This window comes from Carassius gibelio, chromosome A4, assembly GCF_023724105.1.
Source record: "Carassius gibelio isolate Cgi1373 ecotype wild population from Czech Republic chromosome A4, carGib1.2-hapl.c, whole genome shotgun sequence".
In the NCBI taxonomy this organism is placed as follows: domain Eukaryota; kingdom Metazoa; phylum Chordata; class Actinopteri; order Cypriniformes; family Cyprinidae; genus Carassius; species Carassius gibelio.
In genome coordinates, this window is record NC_068374.1 from 24,909,844 (window position 1) to 24,934,286 (window position 24,443).

General features: G+C 37.0%; 1 protein-coding gene across 2 annotated transcripts; it reads left to right on the forward strand.

The window, feature by feature from the left end:
• Positions 1 to 11,021: 11,021 nt before the first annotated feature.
• On the forward strand, positions 11,022 to 21,717 carry LOC127974457 (differentially expressed in FDCP 6 homolog). 2 transcript variants are annotated; one of them, XM_052577709.1, is made up of 13 exons: positions 11,022 to 11,188; positions 12,784 to 12,924; positions 13,859 to 14,041; positions 15,557 to 15,784; positions 15,938 to 16,084; positions 16,173 to 16,281; positions 16,795 to 17,012; positions 17,437 to 17,538; positions 18,253 to 18,419; positions 18,500 to 18,638; positions 20,561 to 20,647; positions 20,791 to 20,848; positions 21,007 to 21,717. In XM_052577709.1, the coding sequence occupies exons 1-13, from the start codon at positions 11,093 to 11,095 to the stop codon at positions 21,153 to 21,155; spliced, it is 1,824 nt and encodes a 607-aa protein (XP_052433669.1). In that variant the 5' UTR covers positions 11,022 to 11,092; the 3' UTR covers positions 21,156 to 21,717. The 2 variants fall into 2 exon arrangements, with proteins under 2 accessions (XP_052433669.1, XP_052433680.1); XM_052577720.1 differs by having other exon boundaries at positions 11,171 to 11,188; positions 12,784 to 12,887.
• The last annotated feature ends 2,726 nt before the right edge of the window (positions 21,718 to 24,443 follow it).

Here is a 24,443-nt window from a genome sequence, read left to right on the forward strand (position 1 = left end):
CTTTGTTGTCTTGCAACTGTTAAATCTAAAGAGAGAATATACAGTGTATACACTGCACATTTTGGGGAATTTTAATGTGCACAGAATGCTAGTTTTTTAAACGTTTTGAAAGAAGTCTTAGGCTCACCAAGGCTATGTGCATTTGGTCAAAAATACAGTAAAACCAGTAATATTCTGAAACGTCATTGATTCGTGTAATGGCAAAGTTGTATTTTCAGCCGCCATTATTCCAGTCTTCAGTGTCACATAATTCTTCAGAAATCATTCTAATATGCCAATAGGTGCTCAAGAAACATTTCATATTATCACTATATATATGGTGTTCCTTTAGCTCAAGTGGTAGAGCATTGCCTTTATCAAATGCAAGGTTGGGGTTCGATTCCCCAGGAACACATGATAAGTAAAAATTGATAGCCTGAATGCACTGTAAGTCGCTTTGGATAGAAGCTTCTGCTAAATGCATAAATTAAAGTACATTTTAATTTTAATTTATAGATAAATATTAATATATATATATATTTTTCCTCATTGAGCAATATCAACATTTTGCTCAAAGGAGTGCCAAACACTCCTTTTACTTATATCTTGTTTATCTTGTATCTTTGATTATCAGGATTTACAGTCCCCCAGATTATCAGGCTCAATAAACCAACAAGAAGTTTATCAGTCACCTTCCAAATTTATGTTATCATTGAGCAGCTTCATTATGAGACCGCTGACACATGGAACCATTATAATTTTACCTTCTCAGCTAATGGATCCTCTTCATTTCCAGTGGAGGTTTTCAGCTGGATGAATAGAATGGCGTCATGGGCTGAGAGGAAGAGATTGTCTCAAATAACCTCTTCATCAAAGAACGACAGGGCCTTCGTTCTCCTGACAAGCTCACCTGTGACATGAGGACCCCTTAGGTTATTCACTGTGTCCTAACCTGCCATTATCAAACTGGAGATTGGAGTAACAGCTTGTTGCAACATACTGTTATAGAGTCAGGCCTTACCATCACAGCCTGCGATGTAGACACTAAGCCCAATATGTATGATTGCCTTCACAGTCTGTGAAGATGGGAAATGACAGTTAGCTACTACTTAGTTTTTTATTTATTACTTAGCCTCACATCATTCCAAACCATTCTTATTTGAAACACACAAGAAGATATTTTGAACATTGGACCCCATTGACTTTCACTGTATGTACAATGACACTTTTTTCAAAATATCATCTTTTGTGTTCTGTGGAAGACGAAAAATGTCATACAGATTTGGAATGATAAAAAGGCCACCATCATATTGTAGTTATGCATTTTTGCAGTGGAACGATGACTCAGCAAAGGGCAATAAAGATAACGCATCAGTTTGAGGGACTTGGCTGCTACCACGTCCAGGAATGAAACGGCAGAGAAGTCTGTAAAAATGGACCCTGGGTACTGACACACTGACGGGCAGCTCAGATGACCAGTCTACCTGAACCTTCACGTCCAGCTCAGGAACCTGCTCTTTTTCAAAGGCTTTGTTTTTCTACTCCCAATGAGGCCACCGGTACCAAACCATCCTGTGAAGGAAGGCAGATACGGAAAAGACCAGAACTTTTATCCAGTAACTTTCCTGCACTGATGTTCGTGACAGTGCAGTGCTGGCCACAAAGCTTGAGAAAATGTTGCTGATGCCAAAAGCTATCAGCTCTTAAGGCGATTGAAAGGGTAGCAAACCAGATCAGGCTGTTTATATTTAATCTATATCAATTAAACACCAGCAATGCAGTCAATACACTTTTTCTTATATACTAAACAACAACAGCAATTTAAACTTTTCCTCTCTCTTTGGAGTGTTACAAGCTCTTGGTGCTGTAAGGTAAAGTAGCAAAGACTAAAGTCTCAAATCCAAAGATCTATTCTTAAACAAAGTTAAGACTCTACCACGCCACCCTAAAATGGCTTGTTCAAACATGCCCCCACATGTCTACATCACTGTGTGGAAATATTTGTGTAATGCCACCCAAATGTTTACGCACAGAAAGAAGCCGTGGTTTCAGTAACCACAGTTAGTGTTGAAGCAGCCATGACAGGAAGACGCTGTGTATAGAAAAAAGCAAAAGTAGATGCATTTAGGAACCTTTAAGATTACTTAACAGCAGAACAGCAACGCATTTTATGGACAACCGTTTCGTGGACCTTGTAGAGGAGGTAATTCTGACTTTGCTATGACAGTCTGGCACTTCTTAATTGGCTATTTCAAGTATTTGCTATTGACTGGTCAAATGTGGAGTTTTGCGGTGGTCTGCTCTTTGATGTGTTAAGCGTGCGAGTTGTCTCAGTGCAATTTATTTGAAAGAAGAAGCTCGTGATTATGGAAAGGGGCATAATATTTCCAATGTGTGCTTGAGGTGATCAGCCAATCACAATGCACTGGGTCATTTGGCCTATCAGAGCAGACTGCTCTTGTCGGAAGGAGGGACTTTGTAGAAAACTACACGTTTGAGAGAGGTGGGGCATAGAGGACCTACAATAACGTATGGTATTTGAAAAAAATGTGTTTTTTAAGCATTAAAGCAAATCAATATATACTATCACACCAAATACACTAAATAATGATCTTTAAAAGAGCATCATATTACCACTTTAAAGTGCAAAGAAAACAACGTGAAACGAAACAGAACAAAGCAAAAATGAAGCAACGTGCCAAACACAAGATGAAACAAAAAAATGAAACAAATGTTGCAAACTTAGATTCCTTAAAAATTAGTATGCAAATACATTTTGAACAAAACCCTAAGCAGAATCTTTAAAGACAGAACAAAACTGTAGCTGTGCCCTAAAGATTTATGCTTCTATACCTAGTTTAGAAAAAAATAACAGCTGCTGTTGCAAACTCAAATTCATTATCTTCTGGCAGGTGAAAGTGACCTTAAAAGGCCAAGTAGTTCTTTTCAATCAGTGGGAGAGTGATGATCTGAGCCTTTTTATACTCAACACTAAAATAAGCACCACTGCTCTTTTTATTTCCCCAGTACTTGTTTATAACACCCACATTTCTTGCAAGAAACTAAAGTTGTAGTTTTTAAATGGTTTTGCCACTGACAAAACACAAAATGAATTGTGTTCAGCACAAACCTTTTAGGTGTTATTTTCCCATGCTGATTTAGTGATTGGCTAGTGATTAGACTAAATGTCATTGTTCTAGAGATAACATTTCTGTTGAAAATCATTATGTCATGTCGGGGATCTGGAAGGAGGACCCAACAGTGTGAATAACATGGGTTTATTGACAGAACAGACCGATACAAGAGGGTTGTGAAGTGCACAAGTGATACTACAACAGGAACACAGTAAACAGACACCATTAGGGAAGGCCACTGGAACAGCTTCAGACATCAACTGGCAGAATACTATAGCTGCAGATGGGGCGGCAAGACCAGGCTGTTGGGAAAAAAACCCAAACAAGGCACCATAGAGCAGAGCTCAGTTACTCGTTGACCGCCGACTCTGAAGCAGACCAAGTGCCAGGCAGGTAAAGCCAGTGCCAGGACTCACAGGAACTCTAACACAAAGAGACACGACAAAGCTCCACAGGAACATAATTACCCCAGAATAAAGGGGATAAATAAGAGAAAGAACTGATAACCAGTAACCAACACACTAACTTAAAGAAAATACAAAGCCAAAGATCAGGATACAACAAGAATCTTACGAGTAAAAACACAAAAACAAGAATAAACTAATTGCTAAGACAAGGAGCTGGAAAAGAATCTGGAACTAAAAAGGACTAGAAAAAAAAGGGCACAAGACCAACCAGGTAGGAAGACACGGACATATACTCAGCAACATCCATAGAGAAAGACCACGAACTGGCAACGACAATAGGGCAAGGGGCACTATAAATGGGAAGGAAAACAAACGAGGGACAGGTGAGCACAATTAGACAAACAAGGCTAACAAAAGGGTGTGGTAAAGAGGAAACGAGGAGGGCCTAAGAAACAACAATCTCCATTAATCTTTCATCTGTCACTGTCTCATTCACACCTGTAATGTTCACTGAATGCAGAAAGTGCTCGTCGGGCGGGAGCTAAGGTCAAAACTACAGAGCCCACCATCAGACAGGTGACAGGGAATGGACCTAAATGAGAAATATATACAAATATGAGAACAACAAGAAAGCGCTGGATTTTTATTCAATATTTAAACATTTTCTATATGCATAAGGTTTTGGGGGTGAGTGTAACGAGTAAGTGCTGTGCAGGTAAAACCTCACTCCCCGATCTCAAGAGATGCACTAGCGACAGACGCCGAGCGAGTGCGCGGTGTTGCAGTGAGGACCCGGGAGAGAGGGGTTACACTTATTTGATACCAATAGAAATGTATTTATTAATAAAGCCATAGACCTACCCACAAAGATGTGTCCAGATGTGCCCAACAAAGTACGTGAGAAATGAAAATTCATAGACTGGTGCTACAGAGCAAAGCATATGCCACACATGTAAAACAAATTCAAATAATGACCTTATCTGTGGCATTATGCCGATACTAGTTTATGGGGTTTTCACAGTTCACAGATTGCATCTTACCCCGTAAACAGCTGTGGTGACCCCAGAAACGACATCACCGGGTAACCATTGCTTGACTGGGTATTTAGGGAGCCAATCCAAGATTGGCAGAAGCCCTTTTATCTTCATTAATTTTACATGAATGAATATGAAGATGAAATCACTAGATAATGGGCTATATACTCACCCTCTGGTTCTGCTCAGCCGTTCTCGTAAACTCTGGATCTCTTGGGCTTGTCTCTCATGAACCGATTTTGAGTAGATACGTCGTGATACGTGGTAATCGTTTCCATGAAAACACTAATCCATCATACTGCTTGATTGTTTGTCTGTAAAATCTGCTTGCATGTTGTATTTTATCTGTAAGAAAAACGAAAAGCAAACTGATTAGATTTCAGATTCATTTTGAGTTGCCATTCCATTTCCAATGAAAATTTAAGTACAAAATCTGGTTGTACATAAATCAGTCTTGATTATAAACTGTTGTAGATTTTCTACTGTCACAGATTCATTTTCTTTCTCTCTTCTTCAGGGTGAATTAATAAGTGAAAACTTATAATCTAAAGTCCTGCCTCCACTGTGTCAGAATAATTTTGATCGAACAGACCAAAAGAGCCGTTATACCTTTCAATAGACCAGCTCTTCCAGGTCTCCACTAAGATCACTTAACCCACTGACATCAGAAACCCTTGCAAAAGTTGGGAGGGGATCTAATCTCCCTCTCTACCACTCTTTCCCTCACATTTGAGAACCATAAGTACAAAAGCATTGCAAAATCTTATTCAAGTGTATTTTAATAAATTAATTTCTTGTCTATCATGGTTTATGCAAAAATACTAATTGATTATGAAGTCTTACCAGTTAGGTTTTGAGTTTGTTAAAGTGAAATTCAGGGTTCATCCATGGCATGCATCCTCTTAAATGCACTTATATCCATGACTATAAGGTCGGCTCTCTTAATAGGGCCAGCATCTCTTTCTTTTGTATTTATAAGCAGCATTGGAATGTGGGAGGTGTATCAGCGTTAAGCACCATAGGAAGCATGGGGAATTAGATCAGAGCCCCACAGCATGCATCCTTGCCAAGGGTGACTGTCCTCGCAATCTTGTTGGAAAGCATGTGTGCCTGTCTGATAGTAAATTAGTGTGTTTGTGACAGAAAGGGAGTGCTTTGGCAACACAAAATGTATTTTTGCCATGCCAATAAAGCTATTTGAATTGAACTGAAAGGGAATGAGGGGTGTGACTGAACACACAAATAATGATATGATCTAGCCTTCTTAGTCTGGAATGTCTAGATATGGCCATCTCTCCTCAGAACATTAGCCAGTTCTTGAATACATTGTGTCTGATGATCTGTCAGTTTCATAATTTATCAAAAATGAATTTTTTTGTGAGGAATGATTTTAACATCAAACTCTTTTTTGCATAATAATTTTTCCGAGTTTCTTCTCTTTCTTTCTTAGTGAGCTTGTGACATAATCATGATTGGTACCAAAATAAAACCTTGAAAGGTACTCTAACAGTGAGGCATGTACAATGGAAGTGATTGGGGCCAATCTTTGGAAGATTTAAAAGTAGAAATGTGAAGTGTATACTTTTATAACAGCACATATTAATTATTCTGTTAAAAATTGTGTAGTTACATTACATCCCATTTAATCATTTAGCAGATGCTTTTATCCAAAGTGACTTTCAAATGAGGACAATGGAAGCAATCAAAATCAGCAAAAGAGCAAAGACATACAAGTGCTATAACAAGTCTTTTAGCTTAACTCACTACACATAGCAAGGGCTTTTAATATATATATATATATATATATATATATATATATATATATATATATTAATATAATAAAAAGAAAACAGATATAATTAAATTTTTGTTAATTGAATAATAAATTTAAATAAAACAGATATAATACAAAAGTTTTTAGCCGAATCTGTGAAGTCTGTGAAAGGTACTTTGTGCTTCTTTGGGATGGCACTATAAAGTGATGTTAACTTGCAGAACGTAAGTTTCTAGTGGGCACATAAGTCTGAAGTTATTAATTTAGGTAAAGGGGTGCAGAGTCAGTGGTGGTTTTGTAGGCAAACATTAATGCCTTGAATTTTATGCGAGCAGCTATTGGTAGCCAGTGCAAATTGGGTGTGACGTGCATTATTTTCGGCTCATTAGAAATTAATCTTGCTGCATAATTCTGGATTAATTGTAAAGTTTTGATAGAACTGGCTGGAAGACCTGCAAAGAGAGCATTGCAATAGTCCAGCCTGGACAGAACAAGAGCTTGAACAAGGAGGCTGTGCAGCATGTTCCGAAAGAAAGGGCCTGATCTTATTGATGTTCAAAAAAGCAAATCTCCAGGATGGACAGTTTTAGCAATGTGGTCTGAGAAAGTCAGCTGATCATCAATCATAACTCCAAGGTTTCTTGAACAAGGAGGTTGTGCAGCATGTTCCGAAAGAAAGGGCCTGATCTTCTTGATGTTGAAAAAAGCTAATCTGCAGGACTGGACAGTTTTAGCAATGTGGTTTGAGAAGTCACCTGATCATCAATCATAACGCCAAGGTTTCTGGCTGTTTTTGAAGGAGTTATGGTTGATGTGCCTAACTGGATGGTGAAATTGTGATGAAACGATGGGTTTGATAAAAGCACAAGCACTTCTGTCTTGGTGATGGTTCTTCATCCAGCAAGAAACATCTGTTAGACAAGCTGAGATGCGAGCAACTATCATCGGATCATCAGGATGAAATGAGAGGTAGAGTTGGGTGTCATCAGCATAGCAGTTGAATGAAAAGGGATGTTTCTGAATGACAGAACCTAATGATGCCATGTAGACCGAGAAGAGAAATGGTCCAAGAACTGAGCCTTGAGGCACCCCAGTAATTAGATGTTGCGACTTGGACACCTCACCTATCCAAGATACTTTGAAGGACCTGTCTGATAGGTAATTCTCAAACCACTGGATTGCGGTTCCTGAGATGCCCTTTGCCAATAGATTTGACATGAAGATCCTGGAGGTGGTTATCTGTGTCAAAAGCAGCGGACAGATACAGCAAGATAAGTATTGATGATTTGGAATCCACTCTTGGCAGTCTTAGGGCTTCAATAACTGAGAGCAAGGCAGTCTCGGTTGATTGTCCACTTCTGAAGCCAGATTGGTTGCTGTCAAGGAGGTTCTTCTATGTGAGAAAGAGCATATATACAGTCAGGTCCATAAATATTGGGACATCGACACAATTCTAATCTTTTTGGCTCTATACACCACCACAATGGATTTGAAATGAAACGAACAAGATGTGCTTTAACTGCAGACATTCAGCTTTAATTTGAGGGTATTTATATCCAAATCAGGTGAACGGTGTAGGAATTACAACAGTTTGTATATGTACATCCCACTTTTTAAGGGACCAAAAGTAATGGGACAGATTAACAATCAAAAATCAAACTTTCATTTTTTAATACTTGGTTGCAAATCCTTTGCAGTCAATTACAGCCTGAAGTCTGGAGATCAATTAGACATCAGCGTACGCTGGGTTTCATCCCTGGTGATGCTCTGCCAGGCCTCTACTGCAACTGTCTTCAGTTCCTGCTTGTTCTTGGGGCATTTTCCCTTCAGTTTTGTCTTCAGCAAGTGAAATGCATGCTCAATCGGATTTAGGTCAGGTGATTGATTTGGCCATTGCATAACATTCCACTTCTTTCCCTTAAAAATCTCTTTGGTTGCTTTCCAAACACCAAACTACCCGGAAGACCATGGAAAACAACTGTGGTGGATGATCGAAGAATTCTTTCCCTGGTGAAGAAACCCTTCACAACAGTTGGCCAGATCAAGAACACTCTCCAAGAGGTAGGTGTATGTGTGTGTCAAAGTCAACAACCAAGAGAAGACTTCACCATGTGAATACAGAGGGTTCACCACAAGATGTAAACCATTGTTGATTCTCTAAAACAGGAAGGCCAGATTAGAGTTTGCCAAACAACATCTAAATAAGCCTTCACAGTTCTGGAACAACATCCTATGGACAGATGAGACAAAGATCAACTTGTACCAGAGTGATGGAAAGAGAAGAGTATGGAGAAGGAAAGGAACTGCTCATGATCCAAAGCATACCACCTCATCAGTGAAGCATGGTGGTGGTAGTGTTATGGTGTGGGCATGTATGGCTGCCAATGGAACTGGTTATCTTGTATTTATTGATGATGTGGCTGCTGACAAAAGCATTAGGATGAATTCTGAAGTGTTTCGGGCAATATTTTCTGCTCATATTCAGCCAAATGCTTCAGAAATCATTGGTCAGCGCTTCACAGTGCAGATGGACAATGACCCGAAGCATACTGCGAAAGCAACCAAAGAGATTTTTAAGGGAAAGAAGTGGAATGTTATGCAATGGCCAAGTCAATCACCTGACCTAAATCCGATTGAGCATGCATTTCACTTGCTGAAGACAAAACTGAAGGGAAAATGCCCCAAGAACAAGCAGGAACTGAAGACAGTTGCAGTAGAGGCCTGGCAGAGCATCACCAGGGATGAAACCCAGCGTACGCTGATGTCTAATTGATCTCCAGACTTCAGGCTGTAATTGACTGCAAAGGATTTGCAACCAAGTATTAAAAAATGAAAGTTTGATTTATGATTGTTAATCTGTCCCATTACTTTTGGTCCCTTAAAAAGTGGGATGTACATATACAAACTGTTGTAATTCCTACACCGTTCACCTGATTTAGATGTAAATACCCTCAAATTAAAGCTGAATGTCTGCAGTTAAAGCACATCTTGTTTGTTTCATTTCAAATCCATTGTGGTGGTGTATAGAGCCAAAAAGATTAGAATTGTGTCGATGTCCCAATATTTATGGACCTGACTGTATATATATATATATATATATATATATATATATATATATATATATATATATATATATATATATAAGGAAAATCCCAAATTCATCATCTCAGAAAATTTGAATATTGTGAAAAGGTTCAATATTGAAAACACCTACAGAATTATTGTTATCTACTGAACATCAGAGCAAGAAATGTTTAGTCAAAGTAAGTTAACTGTATGTGATTTTAATGTGATATTTGGCATTATTACATGATAGTGCTAGGCCTGAAGTATCTGATGTCACCTGATTTTATTATTTTAGATCTGGAAAAAGTTTCTGTACTATAAAGTGACATTTTATCCTTACACGTCTCTCACACGTGTTACATGTTGATTATGCAGTTTCCTCTCATATCCTGGCCAAGATAATCTTGAAGAAGAAAAACAAATTTTTTTTTTTTTTTTTACTTCTTAAAGTAGCTGTAAGACTGACAAAACATGCAGAACTAACAGATTCACTTCCACCAAAGTTGCATGCATGAACCTTGGCCAGATATAGAAATGCTTCCACCCATTACTTCATCACCCACAGAACCCTTTGCCTACCTTAATTAACCTCACACACAAAAAAGAAAAAATTCACAAGTGACTCCTTTTGCAAGGTTATTTATACTTCGAGAAGAAATATCAGTATACAATTCTTGAGCAAAGTTACATTGTTATGCCACAAGTGTGTTTTTTCCACACAAGCGGATTATTGAATCATTCACTCAATCGATTCATTGAACAATACTGAATTGTACACGACTGAAACAAGTCTACAAATTCAATTTGCTATTTTGCATTGTGTTTAAAAGTAAAAAATAATAATAATAATTAACACATTTTTACACATGACGAAAGCAAATATCATATTTTATCACAGTTCTGACTGCTTTTGACTTTTTGACAATATTGATTTATATGGCGCACTGAAGGAATGAAATGCTGTGTTGGCTGATTCCTTCATTTTGTTTAAATAAAATGGTTCAGTTCCAGTTTTTATAAATGATTATACATTTTATACATTTATTTCTTTAAAACACATTTGCAACACGTTTGAATGTTGTTATAGTTAGTCTTTGAAGGCAAAAAAGTATCAGTTCACTGAATGAAAAATGAGTCATGCATGTCATATGAGAAGGATTCCTTCACTTACAAGATTTGCTCAAACCAAAACACCACTTAGAATCACTTAGCATCACTCTTTTCGTTCTAGAATTGTATATTTAGCCATTGTAATTTGTAGCTATTATTATCATATAATAATGAAGTTTCACTTCCTTCTGAACGAAAGCCTACTAAATCAATTTAGAATAAATTCTTATTCTTCAACAAAACTCGCGGTCTACACTGAGGTTTTTAAGTTCACAAGTAGTAACCACTGCCCCCTCCCAACTGGTGCATTTCATTCCAGGTTGTGTTTCAAAATCTATCGAGCTGTCTACCTAGACAGCATTTTGGGCATCATAGACGCCTTTCTAGTCCTAATAGCTGCGGTAAAAGCTCTGGTTGGAACGCTTTTACGACGCGCAGAATGTTGCATACGCCCTTGTTACCCACAGTGCTGCCTAGGTAGTCAGCTCAGGAGGTTTTTAATCGCAGCCAGCGTCTCAGTTCCGCAATGCGAAGCGGTATCTGTCTCGGAATGTCAGCAGGATGTGTCATTATTAGGCTACTGTTGTTATGGATCTAAAAAGCGAGCTGCTGAAGTCCATCTGGTACGCGTTCACGTCTCTGGATGTAGAGCAGAGCGGAAAAGTGTCCAAGTCGCAACTGAAGGTCAGACCACCTGTGTACCTTTGACTTGACTTGCGTGTCAGTGTGTTCAAGTGACGTTTTCTTTAACTCTACATTAAATGGTTTGCTCACTTATTTTAAAAGTACAATGTAATAACGTTTTCTACATTGGAGATGGGTAAATGTCATATTTTATTATCAAGAGATTGATATTGTTGCAAAGAAAGGAACAAAAGTCCAAATATCCATGCAATATCAAAACTTAACGCTCATACACACACACTTTACTTATCTATCTATATGGGGACATTCGTAACGATATATTGTTTTTATACCGAGGTAGTTATAAAATACTACTAACATAAACCTGACCAAAACCCTAACAGAAACAACACTCAGCATTTTTATAATTAATATATGTGTGTATATATATTTATGAAGCGTTCATATGCAAAATCCTCTAAGTGCCATCTGAAATTTGTTTGGGTTCAGTCATTTTACTCTAATGGCGTGTATATGTCCATAATTTTATGCAATTAATGTGAAATAGATGAACATAAATTTAGGAGCCTGATAAAAATGCTCATTTTAGAAGAAAATTCCAGAAGGCACTTAGAGGCTTTTGCATCTGAACTCTTATATATATACATACATACTACATACATTTATATATTTATAGAATGTCAGATTTAACTCACTATTGGTACTTATTTGACACCAAAATATTGTTAGGTGGGTACACACTCAGCCTGATACAGTAATAAATGATCTCCGATAATCTAAAAGCTTATTTCTTATGGGTATCGAGAGGGCAACTGAATGGCATCACTGGTTGGTGAACTTGAAAATAATACAGCTTTGAGAGTCTTTCTCATGTTTAAACATGTCCCGGGTCAGCACTTTGATAAAAATTTAGGCATAAACAGACACGCGTCTAGACTTGTTAGTTCCTACACAAAGCATTTTTGCAAATGCCTGCAAGTTTCTGTGTGTAGAACTACTATTGTATATTATATAAAAGTCCTTCTACTGATTCTGTGTCATATAATATCAGCGCAGTGTCCCATTATCGTATCAATAAAATGGCTATTAGATGCTATTCATTTTTCACAGCTAGTGTGACTAAACGAATGCAGGTCATGCCTTTTCAAACAGTTAACTTTATTTTTCTGGGCCATTTTGGCCATTAATTCTACCCAACCGGTTTCTAGGTGATTTTTTTAGTGGATGTTCTGTATAAAGTCAGTTCGCCTCTAGTTCACACAGATATCCTAGCATAGTAACCACAAATTAACACTGAATATAGATATTTTCTCTACTGACTTTGACTAGAAAGTGTATTTGACTTATTTCGAACATTACATCTACTGTGGTATCATTTAAAAATATTTTGCTTTAAATATGTGCTTATGCTGTTTTTCAAAACAAATGTCATTCGGTCTGATATTTTGTTATCGAAGCCAACATTTTCAGGTTTGCACATCCTTTTGGGGTCACTTTAAGATAGCTCGTTTATATCTAACACACCAGGCTGTAGTTACACTTGCTCTCTTACCTCTTGTGTGTGGGGTCTTGATTATCTGTTATTGCGGCTATCACGATCTAAAACATAATGTGTGTGTGTCTTTCTTCACCAGGTTCTCTCACACAATCTCTATACAGTGCTGAATATTCCTCATGATCATGTGGTGTTAGAGGAGCACTTTAAGGACGATAATGATGGGCCCGTGTCCAACCAGGGGTACATGCCCTACCTCAACAAATACATTCTGGCAAAGGTCTAGTAACTCTCCAGAATTACAAAAAAAAATAAAAAAATACACTTGAATCTTTTCAAATATATCTTAAGTACATCTTTTTCTGTCATTTTATACTTCTATTATCTTTGAAATATGGTTTTAGTGTACTACCAAATGTACTGACATGCATTTATAGTGAACTAAAATATGCTTGTAGAAACCTGTATGTCATGTATGTATGTATATATATATATATATATTTGTAATCACACATTTGTAATAATATAGCTGCGTTTTAGTACATTTAAAATATATTAACTTTAAATTTAGTGTCAAATAACACTGAAATTATAATCAAGTACTTTGCATGTTAGACACAACATCAAAATAAACGTACTTCTTTAAAGAATGATAACTGAAACTTAATAATTTAGAATGTAGTTTAATGTGAACCCATATTATTTGACGTTATAATAAAGTGCACTATTTAAAAGCATGCTAAGAAACAGTCATGAAGTCTTTTAAGTAGCGCATGTACTTTTTATTTCTTTGAAGTTAATGGAATTTTATTTCATATTCTAATCTGTAAGTGCAGTTATAATTTTAACATTTAAAGTACACTCCAAGTGCAGGTGTGATATAAATGAGCGCGCTTCTTTTCCACGAGAGATTTCTCAACCTCATGTTGCTCCAAATCAATGTGACTGACTTTCTGCCATGAAACACAAACTGAGAAATTGTGTTCTAAGCAATTACAATGAATTGAGCTTGTTAGCATCGAAAAGCATGCAAATGTTCTCTAAGAGTACAATATATGTTTTTTATGTTTCTGCTTTTGTGCTCCACATAAAGCCATACAGTCTATGAATTAAATTATACTAATCAAATAATGAACTCATTTTAATAGAACACTGGGAAATGGTGGGTCAGGTGATGTTTCCTTGGCTGTTAATAGTGCTGTGTTCATTTACAGGCCACAGAGGGGACGTTCTGCAAGGAAACCTTTGATGATCTGTGCTGGACGATGACATCAAAGAAGAACTGCAAACCCAGCATTCAACAGGGCCTGTGTTCAGCCAAAGACTGCTTCAAACTCTTCTGTCTGTTCAACCTGCTCTCTGAAGACCGTTACCCATTAGTCATCATTCAGCCGGAGGTGAGTGTGAGAGAAGGAGGGGCAGATGCAGATAAGCAGAGTTGCAAATAAGTTTTGCTGAAACGATACACATGAAACCAGACTCTGGCTGAAGTAATAATAATGATAAAAAGAAAATTAAATAAATAAATCTCTTAAAATATGTATATAAAGATGAATAATATCAGACTAAAGCGTTCAGACACTGAACAACCCCTAATGCAGGTTAGACTTCCTCACTATTGGTTAGAGACAATTCTTATTTTTCCGAGCAGAGCAGTTTTACGAGGCTAAAGTGAGAGCTGACACTAAAAGCAAGACTCTAACCTTGAGAATCTCAAAGTTTGTTATTCAGGCAAAGTTGAAGTTGTATGAAGCTACACCACGGTGTTGCTTTTTAAGGAAGGAAGTGACACAAGAAATGGAACTACATATAGATGGGGTGATTTCCTGATGATAACACATGTCAAAAGTAGATTTTTATCAGGTAACCAAATCTGAGGATGTTGTAACATGCATTTCTTGCCATCTGTGTTCTCTCGTCTCATCCCCGTTGGGTGTTCTTTAGCATATAGCAAATGAAACTCCTTGAAAATACGCTTTATAAAATGTCATGTTTTAAACATCTGTCATGTTTTTTTTTTTATTTCCTTCAAGAAAATCAAACCTATATTTACTAATAAATGCAATTTATTTACATTTATTTTATTTTATTAAAATAATAAAATAGTTTATTAAATTAAAATGTGTTTTATTTATTACCCCCAAACTATATCGTTATTTTATTTCATTAATATTTTTTGGGTGACTCATCAATACACGTATATAATGTATAGCCTATAACAAGTACAGTATGTGTAAGTATATATTGTCTATAGGTATCTTAACTTATATATAATTAAGATACTTATTTTAACTTAGTGTTTAAGTTAACTGTTAACTGTTAACTGTCACCCCGTCCCGAATACGGGACGCCTACGTTGACTATACTATATTAAAATCAAATCTAATCTAATCTTGACAAACTATAAAAATCATTGGAAAGGTCTAAGACTCCCAAATATATATTTTACCAATATTTTTTGTTAAAATTTATGTAGGAAAAGTAATAGATTAATTTATGACAAGAGTGCACCCTCAGAAATCTACATTACAAAAGGAGTTTTGACCTTTGTTTAAAAAAAAGACTTCCTCGTTGCCTTTTTCTCTATCACATTTAAGAAATCATCAGAAGTTATATATCACTTGAAAACATAAAATTCATCCTTTAAAACCCATTTTAAAATCAGACATTGCATTACCATGTAAATGGCACATCAAAATCATGTTACAAAATGTTTTCAGTCATGAATTATAAAAATTTAGGTTTGTCTCATGCACATTCAAGTCTATCTTCAAAAACGTGAGTGACAGTTAAGAGGTTTTAATATAGATTTCAAATATCTTACCAATGCACATGCTCTAAAAGCTCATAAGTTGCAGGTACTAATGTGGCAACCCAAAGTCATGAATGCTCTTTTGCCTCTGTTGATTCAGATAGAGTACCTGCTGTCAAAAATCTCCAATGCAATGAGTCTGGAGTGGGATGGGTCTGCACTGGAGGAACTTTTGTCCCAGAATGCTGCTCTTCAGGACGGCATGTCAGTGTGGGAGTTCCTGGAACATTTGAGTGCTGGCCAGCTTTTGCATGTAGAGAGCAAGGAGACCTTCAGTCTCGCTGTGGACGATGTTTTTATGGAGATGTACCACGGCATTATCAAAAAGGTGACGATGATTCGTGTGCATGCTGTAACTTACACGCAACATCGTAGATTGGTTCTTCCTGCATTGTGAAACACATGGCATGTCATTAACACAATCATTTACAAAAAACTTTCAGTCCCATTCTATCTGTTTCCTGTTTGCTTCATCCATCAGGGCTACCTGTTAAAGAAGGGGCACGTTCGCAGGAACTGGCAGGAGCGCTGGTTTGTTTTAAAGCCTAGTAGCCTGATGTACTATGTCAACGAGGACCTGAAGGAAAAGAAAGGAGAGGTCCTGCTGGAGGAGGGCAGTGTGGTGGAGGTTGATCAGCAATCTGTATTCCACTGTAAAATAAATATCCGAAATGCATTAGGCCTCCTAACTTTCTCACTTTCGTCATCACACTCAGAATCTCTCTGATAAAGAAGGGCGCCGCTGTCTGTTCTGTGTGAATACTCCCGTCAGGACCTATGAGATGAGTGCCTCAGACATGAAGCAGAGAGTAGACTGGGTACAAGGTAAGATCACCTAATCCGACACTTAGTATTTGGTTATTTTTCTATGCCTTTCTAGTCATGCTAAGCTCTAAAACATTTTGGGTGAAAGGAGGGAACCTTAAAATATAGTTGTGGACAACAGAGGTGCTTCAAAAATCAACAGTTTTGAGATCCACTAGTCTAAATCAAGTTTAAATAGTTTTATTGCTATTTAGTTATTTAATTAGGTATTGATTGCATTTGAAACAGAAAGTTTTACATCCGGTCACATTAATGATGGTATTAAATACATCAGCCAATGCACGTGACATATATTGAAGTCTCCACTGTTGTGGTCTTGACTGGTCTTCAAACAAATCCTGAGTGATCTTAGACTGAGACCAAGACAAGCCAAGACCAAGACTTTAAAAAAAATGGTCTTTGATGATCTGTGAACCAAGACCTGTCTTAAGTACTAGAACACTACTAATAACACTCTTACTTTCTTGTCAAAGTGTCCTGTTTTTTTTTAAACGATGATGTCCTGTTTTGTAGCCATTCAGACAGCTTTGAGACTGAGGGCCGAGGGGAAGAGCTCTCTCCATCAGGAACTGAAATTGAGCAGGCGCAAGCAGAGAGAAATCCTTCAGAGAAGCCAGAACAACCAGAGCAGCCACAGTGAAACCATTACAGTTGAGGCGCCGCAGCACTCTGCTCCGGAGCAGCAGGGGGAGACGAAGAGCTCGGAGCCTCACATCGAAAGCACCACGCAAGTAACTGATGGGGGAATAGGGCAAAAGGGAAATGTTCGAAATAGCATGCTTTTATATTAATCGTATTATATCTGCAGGAAACAGTATGTGTACTGTGGACAGTACGCAGTATTTTGATCCACCTACTTTTTCTCTGAAAAGTGCAGTTTATAATATAGCAGTGGTTCTCAACCAGGGGCCTGAACAAACTACTTAGAGGGCTGAAGGTTGACTATTTAAATGAATACATTAACATCCTGTTTCATTAAAATGTGTTGTCACACTACATCTGCTTCTCACAACACATTTTTAACACATTCATTCACTTGTTCATACTGTTGTAAAAAAAAAAAAGGTTGGTAGTATGCAGTATGTACTGTGCAGTGTTGTGTTATTTTGTCTTAAAATTCTGAGCATGTGTTTTTGTTTGTCCTCCGAGAAACAGAGGGAGGTGGAGGCGAAGCGTATAGAAGAAGAGAAGCAGGAGCGAGAGAAACAGCAGGCAATACAGAGAGATCTGGAGAGACAGCTTGAAGAAGCTAAAGAGGTCAGACTGAGAAAAACAGCTTTTTTTTTTACCATCCTGTTTCATTAATAAGTGTTGTCACACTACATTCACTTAAACACATTTTAACACACTCATGCACTTGCATTACTAGGAAAAATTTATTCATTTTAAACACAATTTTTGTACTTTGAATAAAGCAGTTATATAATATTATGATATACTAATTCTGATTACCGGTCATTATGAATTCTTTTGTCTTTAAGTCTTTTTTGAAATAGGTCTCACAAAGGCTGCATTAGTTTGATTAAAAGTGCAGTTAAAACAGCAGTATTGTTAAATATAACTACAATTACAAAAAAAAATGTATTTAAAAAATGTTATTTAAAAATTTTAAATCTAATTTATTTCAGTAATGAAAAAGCAGTTTTTGATGTCACATGATCCTTCAGAAATCATAGTATGCTGATTTGGTGCTTAATAAGAATTATTTCTTATTATTCTCAATGTTAAAAACAATATTCTGTGAGAATCTCAGAAAGTTCAAAAGAACAGGATTTATTTAAAATACAAAATCTTTTGCAATATTATAAACGTTTTTACTGTCACTGTTGATCAACTTAATTATTTTTGAAACGTAAAGACATAAAATCTTACTGACCCCAGACATTTGAGTGTTATAAATATCAGCCCTTAAAGACAGGACATTGTAGTGTTAGAGCATTAGAAACAATAGTGATTAAGTTGCTTAAGTAGGCCAAAGAGAAGATGACCGCTACGTTGACTGAGATGGCGAAGGAGGTACAGCAGCAGAAGAAAATGATTCATGAATTACAACTCACGCAAGTTAAACTGGAGGAGGCGCTCAATGCTCAGATTCACGCCCGTTTAGAAGAAGACGGAATCCGACAGGAACTGGAGAGGTACTGCTGATCTCATATTATTTCATCACACTTTTGCCAACACACAAGGACGCTCTGATTTCTTTCATTTCTACTTGCAGGCAGCTTGAGGAGGAGCAGAAGAAACTTGTAGAGGTTCTCCTTTATCAAAGTCAGCTGGAAGCCTCTGCTCCGAGGAGTCAGGAGGATTCTTCCACCACAACACCTCCCATCAGTCAGCCAACAGAAGAGAGCACAGAGGTGAGACACTAAGCTGATGTGGAGAAATAAAGATCGTAAGGAGACACAATGTGTTTTATGCTTATATGGGTATATTAGTAGAGTAATGTAAAGAATAGGGAATGAGGGTATAGGGGGTTGATTTGGGATACATCTGTTGGGTTAGTAATGGTAACATTTCATTGAATGTGTCCATCAAGCCCTGTGTGATGACCTGTAGTACTGATTTAAAACAATAATATTCTATGACATTAGTAAGGCCAAGTGCCCTTGGTTGTGATGCACTCTAGCACTCGAAATCTTAGGGATGCAGGGTGCGATTTGCCGGGGGGATGCATGGGATTTCTACCTTTCTGGTCCCTGCCTCTGCTTAATTATTTTTGTCCCCAGTGGGGATAAATTTACCCCCCCCCCCCCCCCCCCCCAAAGTATTCAGTGCTATTACACTAGTGGCGAGACGGATCACAAAACTTATCACGGATCCGTGGTTTGATTAAAGTGAATTTTATTTAAAAATGTGCTACTTTGGCTGGCTCTGATATAGCTGCCGCACAGCCTCTCTGCAGACTTGCTCAATGTCCCGCCCACGGCGCTATCTGATTGGTTACACCTCACGAGTAATAGCCTATCAACACTTGCGAGACGGTTGAAGCCGGTCTGCTGGGCAGTGGAGTTGCTAACTTGGCGACTTTGTCGCAAGATTAAGTGACTTTTTTCCCATTTTTTTTTTCCAAATCTAGTGACTTTTTGGACAATAATTATTTAGTCTCTGAGACTCTCTGGTGCTGCCGCACGAGCGCGATCTCTCTTTCCCAGCGCGAGCCTCTCTCTCTGCATCTGCTGTGTTCAGCGAGCGCAGAGAGGAGCACCACTTTCAGGTAAAAAAAAAAAAAAGATATTCTGTTGCTTCTAAGTCTATTTTACAAGCAAGTATAGCCGACATCAGTCACTGCACAACCATTGACATTATCGTATGTGTATTTGATTACATTAGTGCAGATTAATGTTTGAGAGCTAGTTATGTCCTAGTCTTAATGGACCACGTTTCAGTCATTATAATATTCATTCAGTTGTCTGACAACAGACACATTAAAATATAGTAATAAAAACAGTTTTATTGAGAATTAAATTAAATGGCTAAATTAAATTGCAGTATGTGAGCATAGGGAGGCAATATACAATATGACACTCTTACTCATAAATATGCTAATAAGCGCATGACGTCATCTAGTTCATGTACTCATGATTTATTTTTATGAATTTAAATGTTTCGAAACATCCCCCCCTGTTTTTTTTTTCACAAATCGCACCCTGATTATATGATCAAAAGTAGAGTAAAAATTTTCAAAATTAATATTAATAGCAATACAGTAAAATTCTGTTTTAATATATTTTTAAATGTAGTTTATTCATATGATGGCAAAGCTGGATCAGCATCCATTACTTCATTCTTCAGTGTCACATGATCCTTCAGAAATCATTCTAATATGATGATTTGGTGCTTAAGAAACAATTATTATTATTTATGTATTTATTATCATTATTAAAAAACAACATGTATTTCAAGTATTTTGTAAAATTCGGTCTTTGCCTTTAATAATGATCAGTTTAGTGCATCCTTGCTGAATAATGATTGAACATTTTTTTACATTTTTTGACGGTATTTCGTGACACACTGTCAACCAGTTCGATAGCTGAAAATTGTAAATGAGATTTGGAACAAAAATTGGACCAGAATTATCCTTTTAAACAGTTTTGTCTTTAAGATTTCTTCATATAAATACCTTTTTTATAATTGACTGAAGTCCATGTTTCTGTGTAGTTCACACAGTCATGAAATGTGATTTAATGAAAGCATCGCTTGGCTGAATTAGCCCTGTTCTATTTACAGCTATTAATACACAGCTGTTTAATAGTGCAATAACAAACACCTTTTATTGTAGAAGGAGATACCTGTCCATGAATCGACTTCCACTGCAACACCACCCGACATCCAGCGATCAGAGAAGAGCAGCCAGCACAACACAGAAGTGAGAGACTAGAAAAGAGTGGGGCTAACAAAAAAGGCCATTTGTGCTACTTTGCCATTTGACGTCTCAAATCATGCCATATTGCTTTAAGTGACCAGGCTTTTGACCCCATGCCATATTCTATGTATTTCTATACCACTCAGATGCTTAAGAACTGGACAATTCAGCATAACCACCTCATGAAGCCAATCAGACCAGGAGGTAAGATACAGGGTCAATCACTAATGTTTTTATGGCCTGAGTAGTTTTGGTCCATCATGTGAATATGAAATAAACAAGATATGTTCCGCTTGATCATATCTACACAATCATAAATGGCTTTTATTATCATTGTTTTTTACCTGTCTGCTCTTTTACAGACAAAGTCGAACAGTCCACCTGCCTCAGACAGGGCCAGGCCCTCACCAGCACAGAGTTCATTGCTAAAGTTCAAACAGGCATCACTCAAGAAAAAGGAAATGGTTACAGCCCATCACCAACAGAAGAAGAGGAAGAACAGGATTCCTAAATTTGTGTCCTAAATCTGTGTATCTATAATAGATTATACATGTTTTCTACAGCTGGTTTGCCCAGTGTGTTTCAGTTTGGCTGCAGGTCGAAGTCTTATTTTATTATTTATGCACATAGCAATCAGCTTTTTTATTATTTAATATGCACAAAATGGTAACACTTTACAATAAGGTTCCATTAGTTAATGTATTAACTAACATGAACAATGCATTTATTACAGTTTTTATTCATCTTTGTTAATGTTAGTTAAAAAAATACAATCGTTCATTGTTGGTTCATGTTAATTCACAGTGCATTAACTAATGTTAACAAGCACAACTTTTGATTTCTATAATGCATTAGTAAATGTTGAAATGAACATGAATTAACTAAGATTAATAAGTGCTGTTGAAGTATTGTTCAGACTTAATATTCTTCAGCATTTACATTACAAATGAATTTGTGACTTTTGTCATTTATTTATGTTTTTACATACTAATACCAATTTCTCAGCAATTTTTACACATGGAAATATTTTAAACATGGCATAACCAAATTAAACTGAGAAATATGTCGGCTTATATTTTGATCATTAGTTCTTTTAGCTTATTTTAATTTATTAAAATGTTCTAATTTAAATGTTTGTCTTTTTTCTAATCACTTTAGTTCATCTTGAGGCTCACTTAGAAATTTGGCCTCCGGGTTGAGAGCCCACTTCTTTAGATAATACTTTAGTTTTTGTTACAGTGTGTAATTCTTGTGTGGTCAGTAGAAAGGGTGCTTGGTCTGAGCACAAGTTTCACATTAACCAAGACTAAAACTGACCGCACATATACACTATCTACTTTTTTCATCATTTTCTTGCCCCCAGCCTAATAGATCAGGAGACAAGTCATTCTGAGAAGCCAATTGACATACTTTTATTTTGCTAATCATGTTTTTAACTTGATTAACCAAGTCAAAACATTTAGGACACCCCTTTTTTGTGCTAAAAAAAGTCAAAGGAATCATGCAATCTATTTATAGATCCATGGAGGCCAGCAAGAAAGAACAGTTGAGTTTGTGGCTTTGAGGCCTCTTTTGAGAATGAATAATGGTTATCTCTGTTAGTTTTCAGTGGTCTTTAAGAGACTTGACAAGACAAATTATCTTTGTAAAAAAAAAAAAAAGTTGTGGCCATGATTTTTCCAGATAAATATCTTTTCCTCTTATGGTTTTGGAAGGTTTCTACCTGTGGGAGGTGGGTCTGAATGCAAGCTTGGAGTCCATTGTAAAAAAGTGGCGGGCTTTAATTGGACTAAGTGATTGGAGAAATCCAGCATATGTCACTAGAGAGAAGTATGTAGTTTCACACTTAGATATGTATATGTAGTTGCCATATTAAAGACTTTCTATGGGCTGCTGTATGTAAGCTGTCCGCCATATTGGAACAGTCAAAGCCAGTTAGTAAACACTCGAACAAGTTGACTGTCTGTCTGCATCCATTGTTATATGCATATATGATTGTTTATATCGATACAAGCACAATACAACAAGACAAAGGCATTAACACAACATCAAAGAATTTACCTAATATTACAGGTTCTGGAACTAAGGTAACTTTCTGACCATTACATCCTTGTTTTTCCTGTACGCATCCTGGCCTTTTAAAAGTCTATGGTCCGGGCCAGGATTTCAGTATTGCCTAAAATATCCAGGTTTGGGTTTGCTGTTTTCATATATCTTATAAGTGTCAACACACATACACTCAGAAAAAAAGATACACACATTTGTACCCAGAATCCATATTGGTTCCTTTAAGCTATATATAAGTACCTAAAGTGTACATTACAGTTCCTAAAAGGTAGAAAATGTACCACCCCAGTGCAGTATTCTGGAGGTCAAAAAAACTTAAGCACAGATGAATCCATCACAAAAAGATTAATAACATGCATTTAGAAAGGGTGAAATTTCATTCACAAGCATCACTCACTATATACTGTACATTCATTGACGATGGACATTTTTCTGAGACCGCAGGTATTGGTGGTTGTTATTTAGAAATTGTCAAAAATGCTTCTCAAAGTAAATGGATCTGTTACAAATACTAGACGAACCTCCTGTCAGTCAACTGTAGGCTAGTTTCTTATCTCTAATGACACGTTATGTCCTGTTGCACACAACAGTGTCAGCAATAGTTTCTAACACTCTCAATATTTAAACTGTTGTAGAATGAGCCTCCTCCTGGAATGAAAATGTGGCATGATATTATAATGTCTCCTGAAAGTCTTTCATTGTGAAAGCAATACTTCACTGCACCCAGCTGCTTCCCATGATGAAGTGTTTTATGAGAACCATATTAGAGCAGCACACATCCCAACTGCTATAATATTTCTGCAAGTGTTTCAGTGATCATTGATTTAGCACACATTTATCTGCTCAAGGACACCACGAACATTTGGAGTGGTGGAGGGGAACATTGTCGGCCGCCCCTGTAAGCCATTAAACACAGTAGATGCTTTCAGTTGGCTTCTGTCTCTAATGATCAATGACTGTTTTAAGGTCTGGTAGCGGCACTACCCCATTTATGCAGTAGCTGCGGGTCCACCCTTAACCCGAGGATATATGTCTGATACAAAACCACCTGTAATTATATTCTTCATGCAAGACCAACTTCCTTCAGTGCATTTCTCGGGCCAGAAAAAAACACAAAATGAACCACAGAATGGAAAGCCAATGACCCAAAAATACTCTGGCACTTTTGAGATTTCGAAGGGGAACTGTTGTTTCAGCTGGAACACTTTTCCCGACATTTTGTTTATAAAAAAACTGGATCAATTAATGTCCTTTGAACGTTTGATTCAGATGAATGGGTGTCAGATGGCCTGGCTTAAAATGATCTGATGATTTTATCCTTGAATGGGGACATCAAGAAAGTTATATCACGTAATAATATTTAGGAATTGCCACAAACATTTGGTCTGTCCTCTCAAGATCAGATTCAATCAGTGTCCTTCACTGAGAGACAAAAGTGTTGGCATAAAATAAAAGCTCAAAAAATTAAGGAATGTGACTATTTTGATTATAATGCATTCACTGGAAGGTGATTTTCGCCTGCTCCACCATATGGGTCTTGACCGCCTTGACTGTATGTAATAATTGAAATCTATTAAATGATTATTCAGTGAATTGTAGCAAAATCTTTTTTATTAATACATTTTAATTACCACGGTAATGTTGTGAAATTAAGAAAATTAAATATAAAAAGTCAAATCTCTTCAATCTCAGATTTAAGAGGTTATCTTACGCACACTTAAGAAGTTAATTG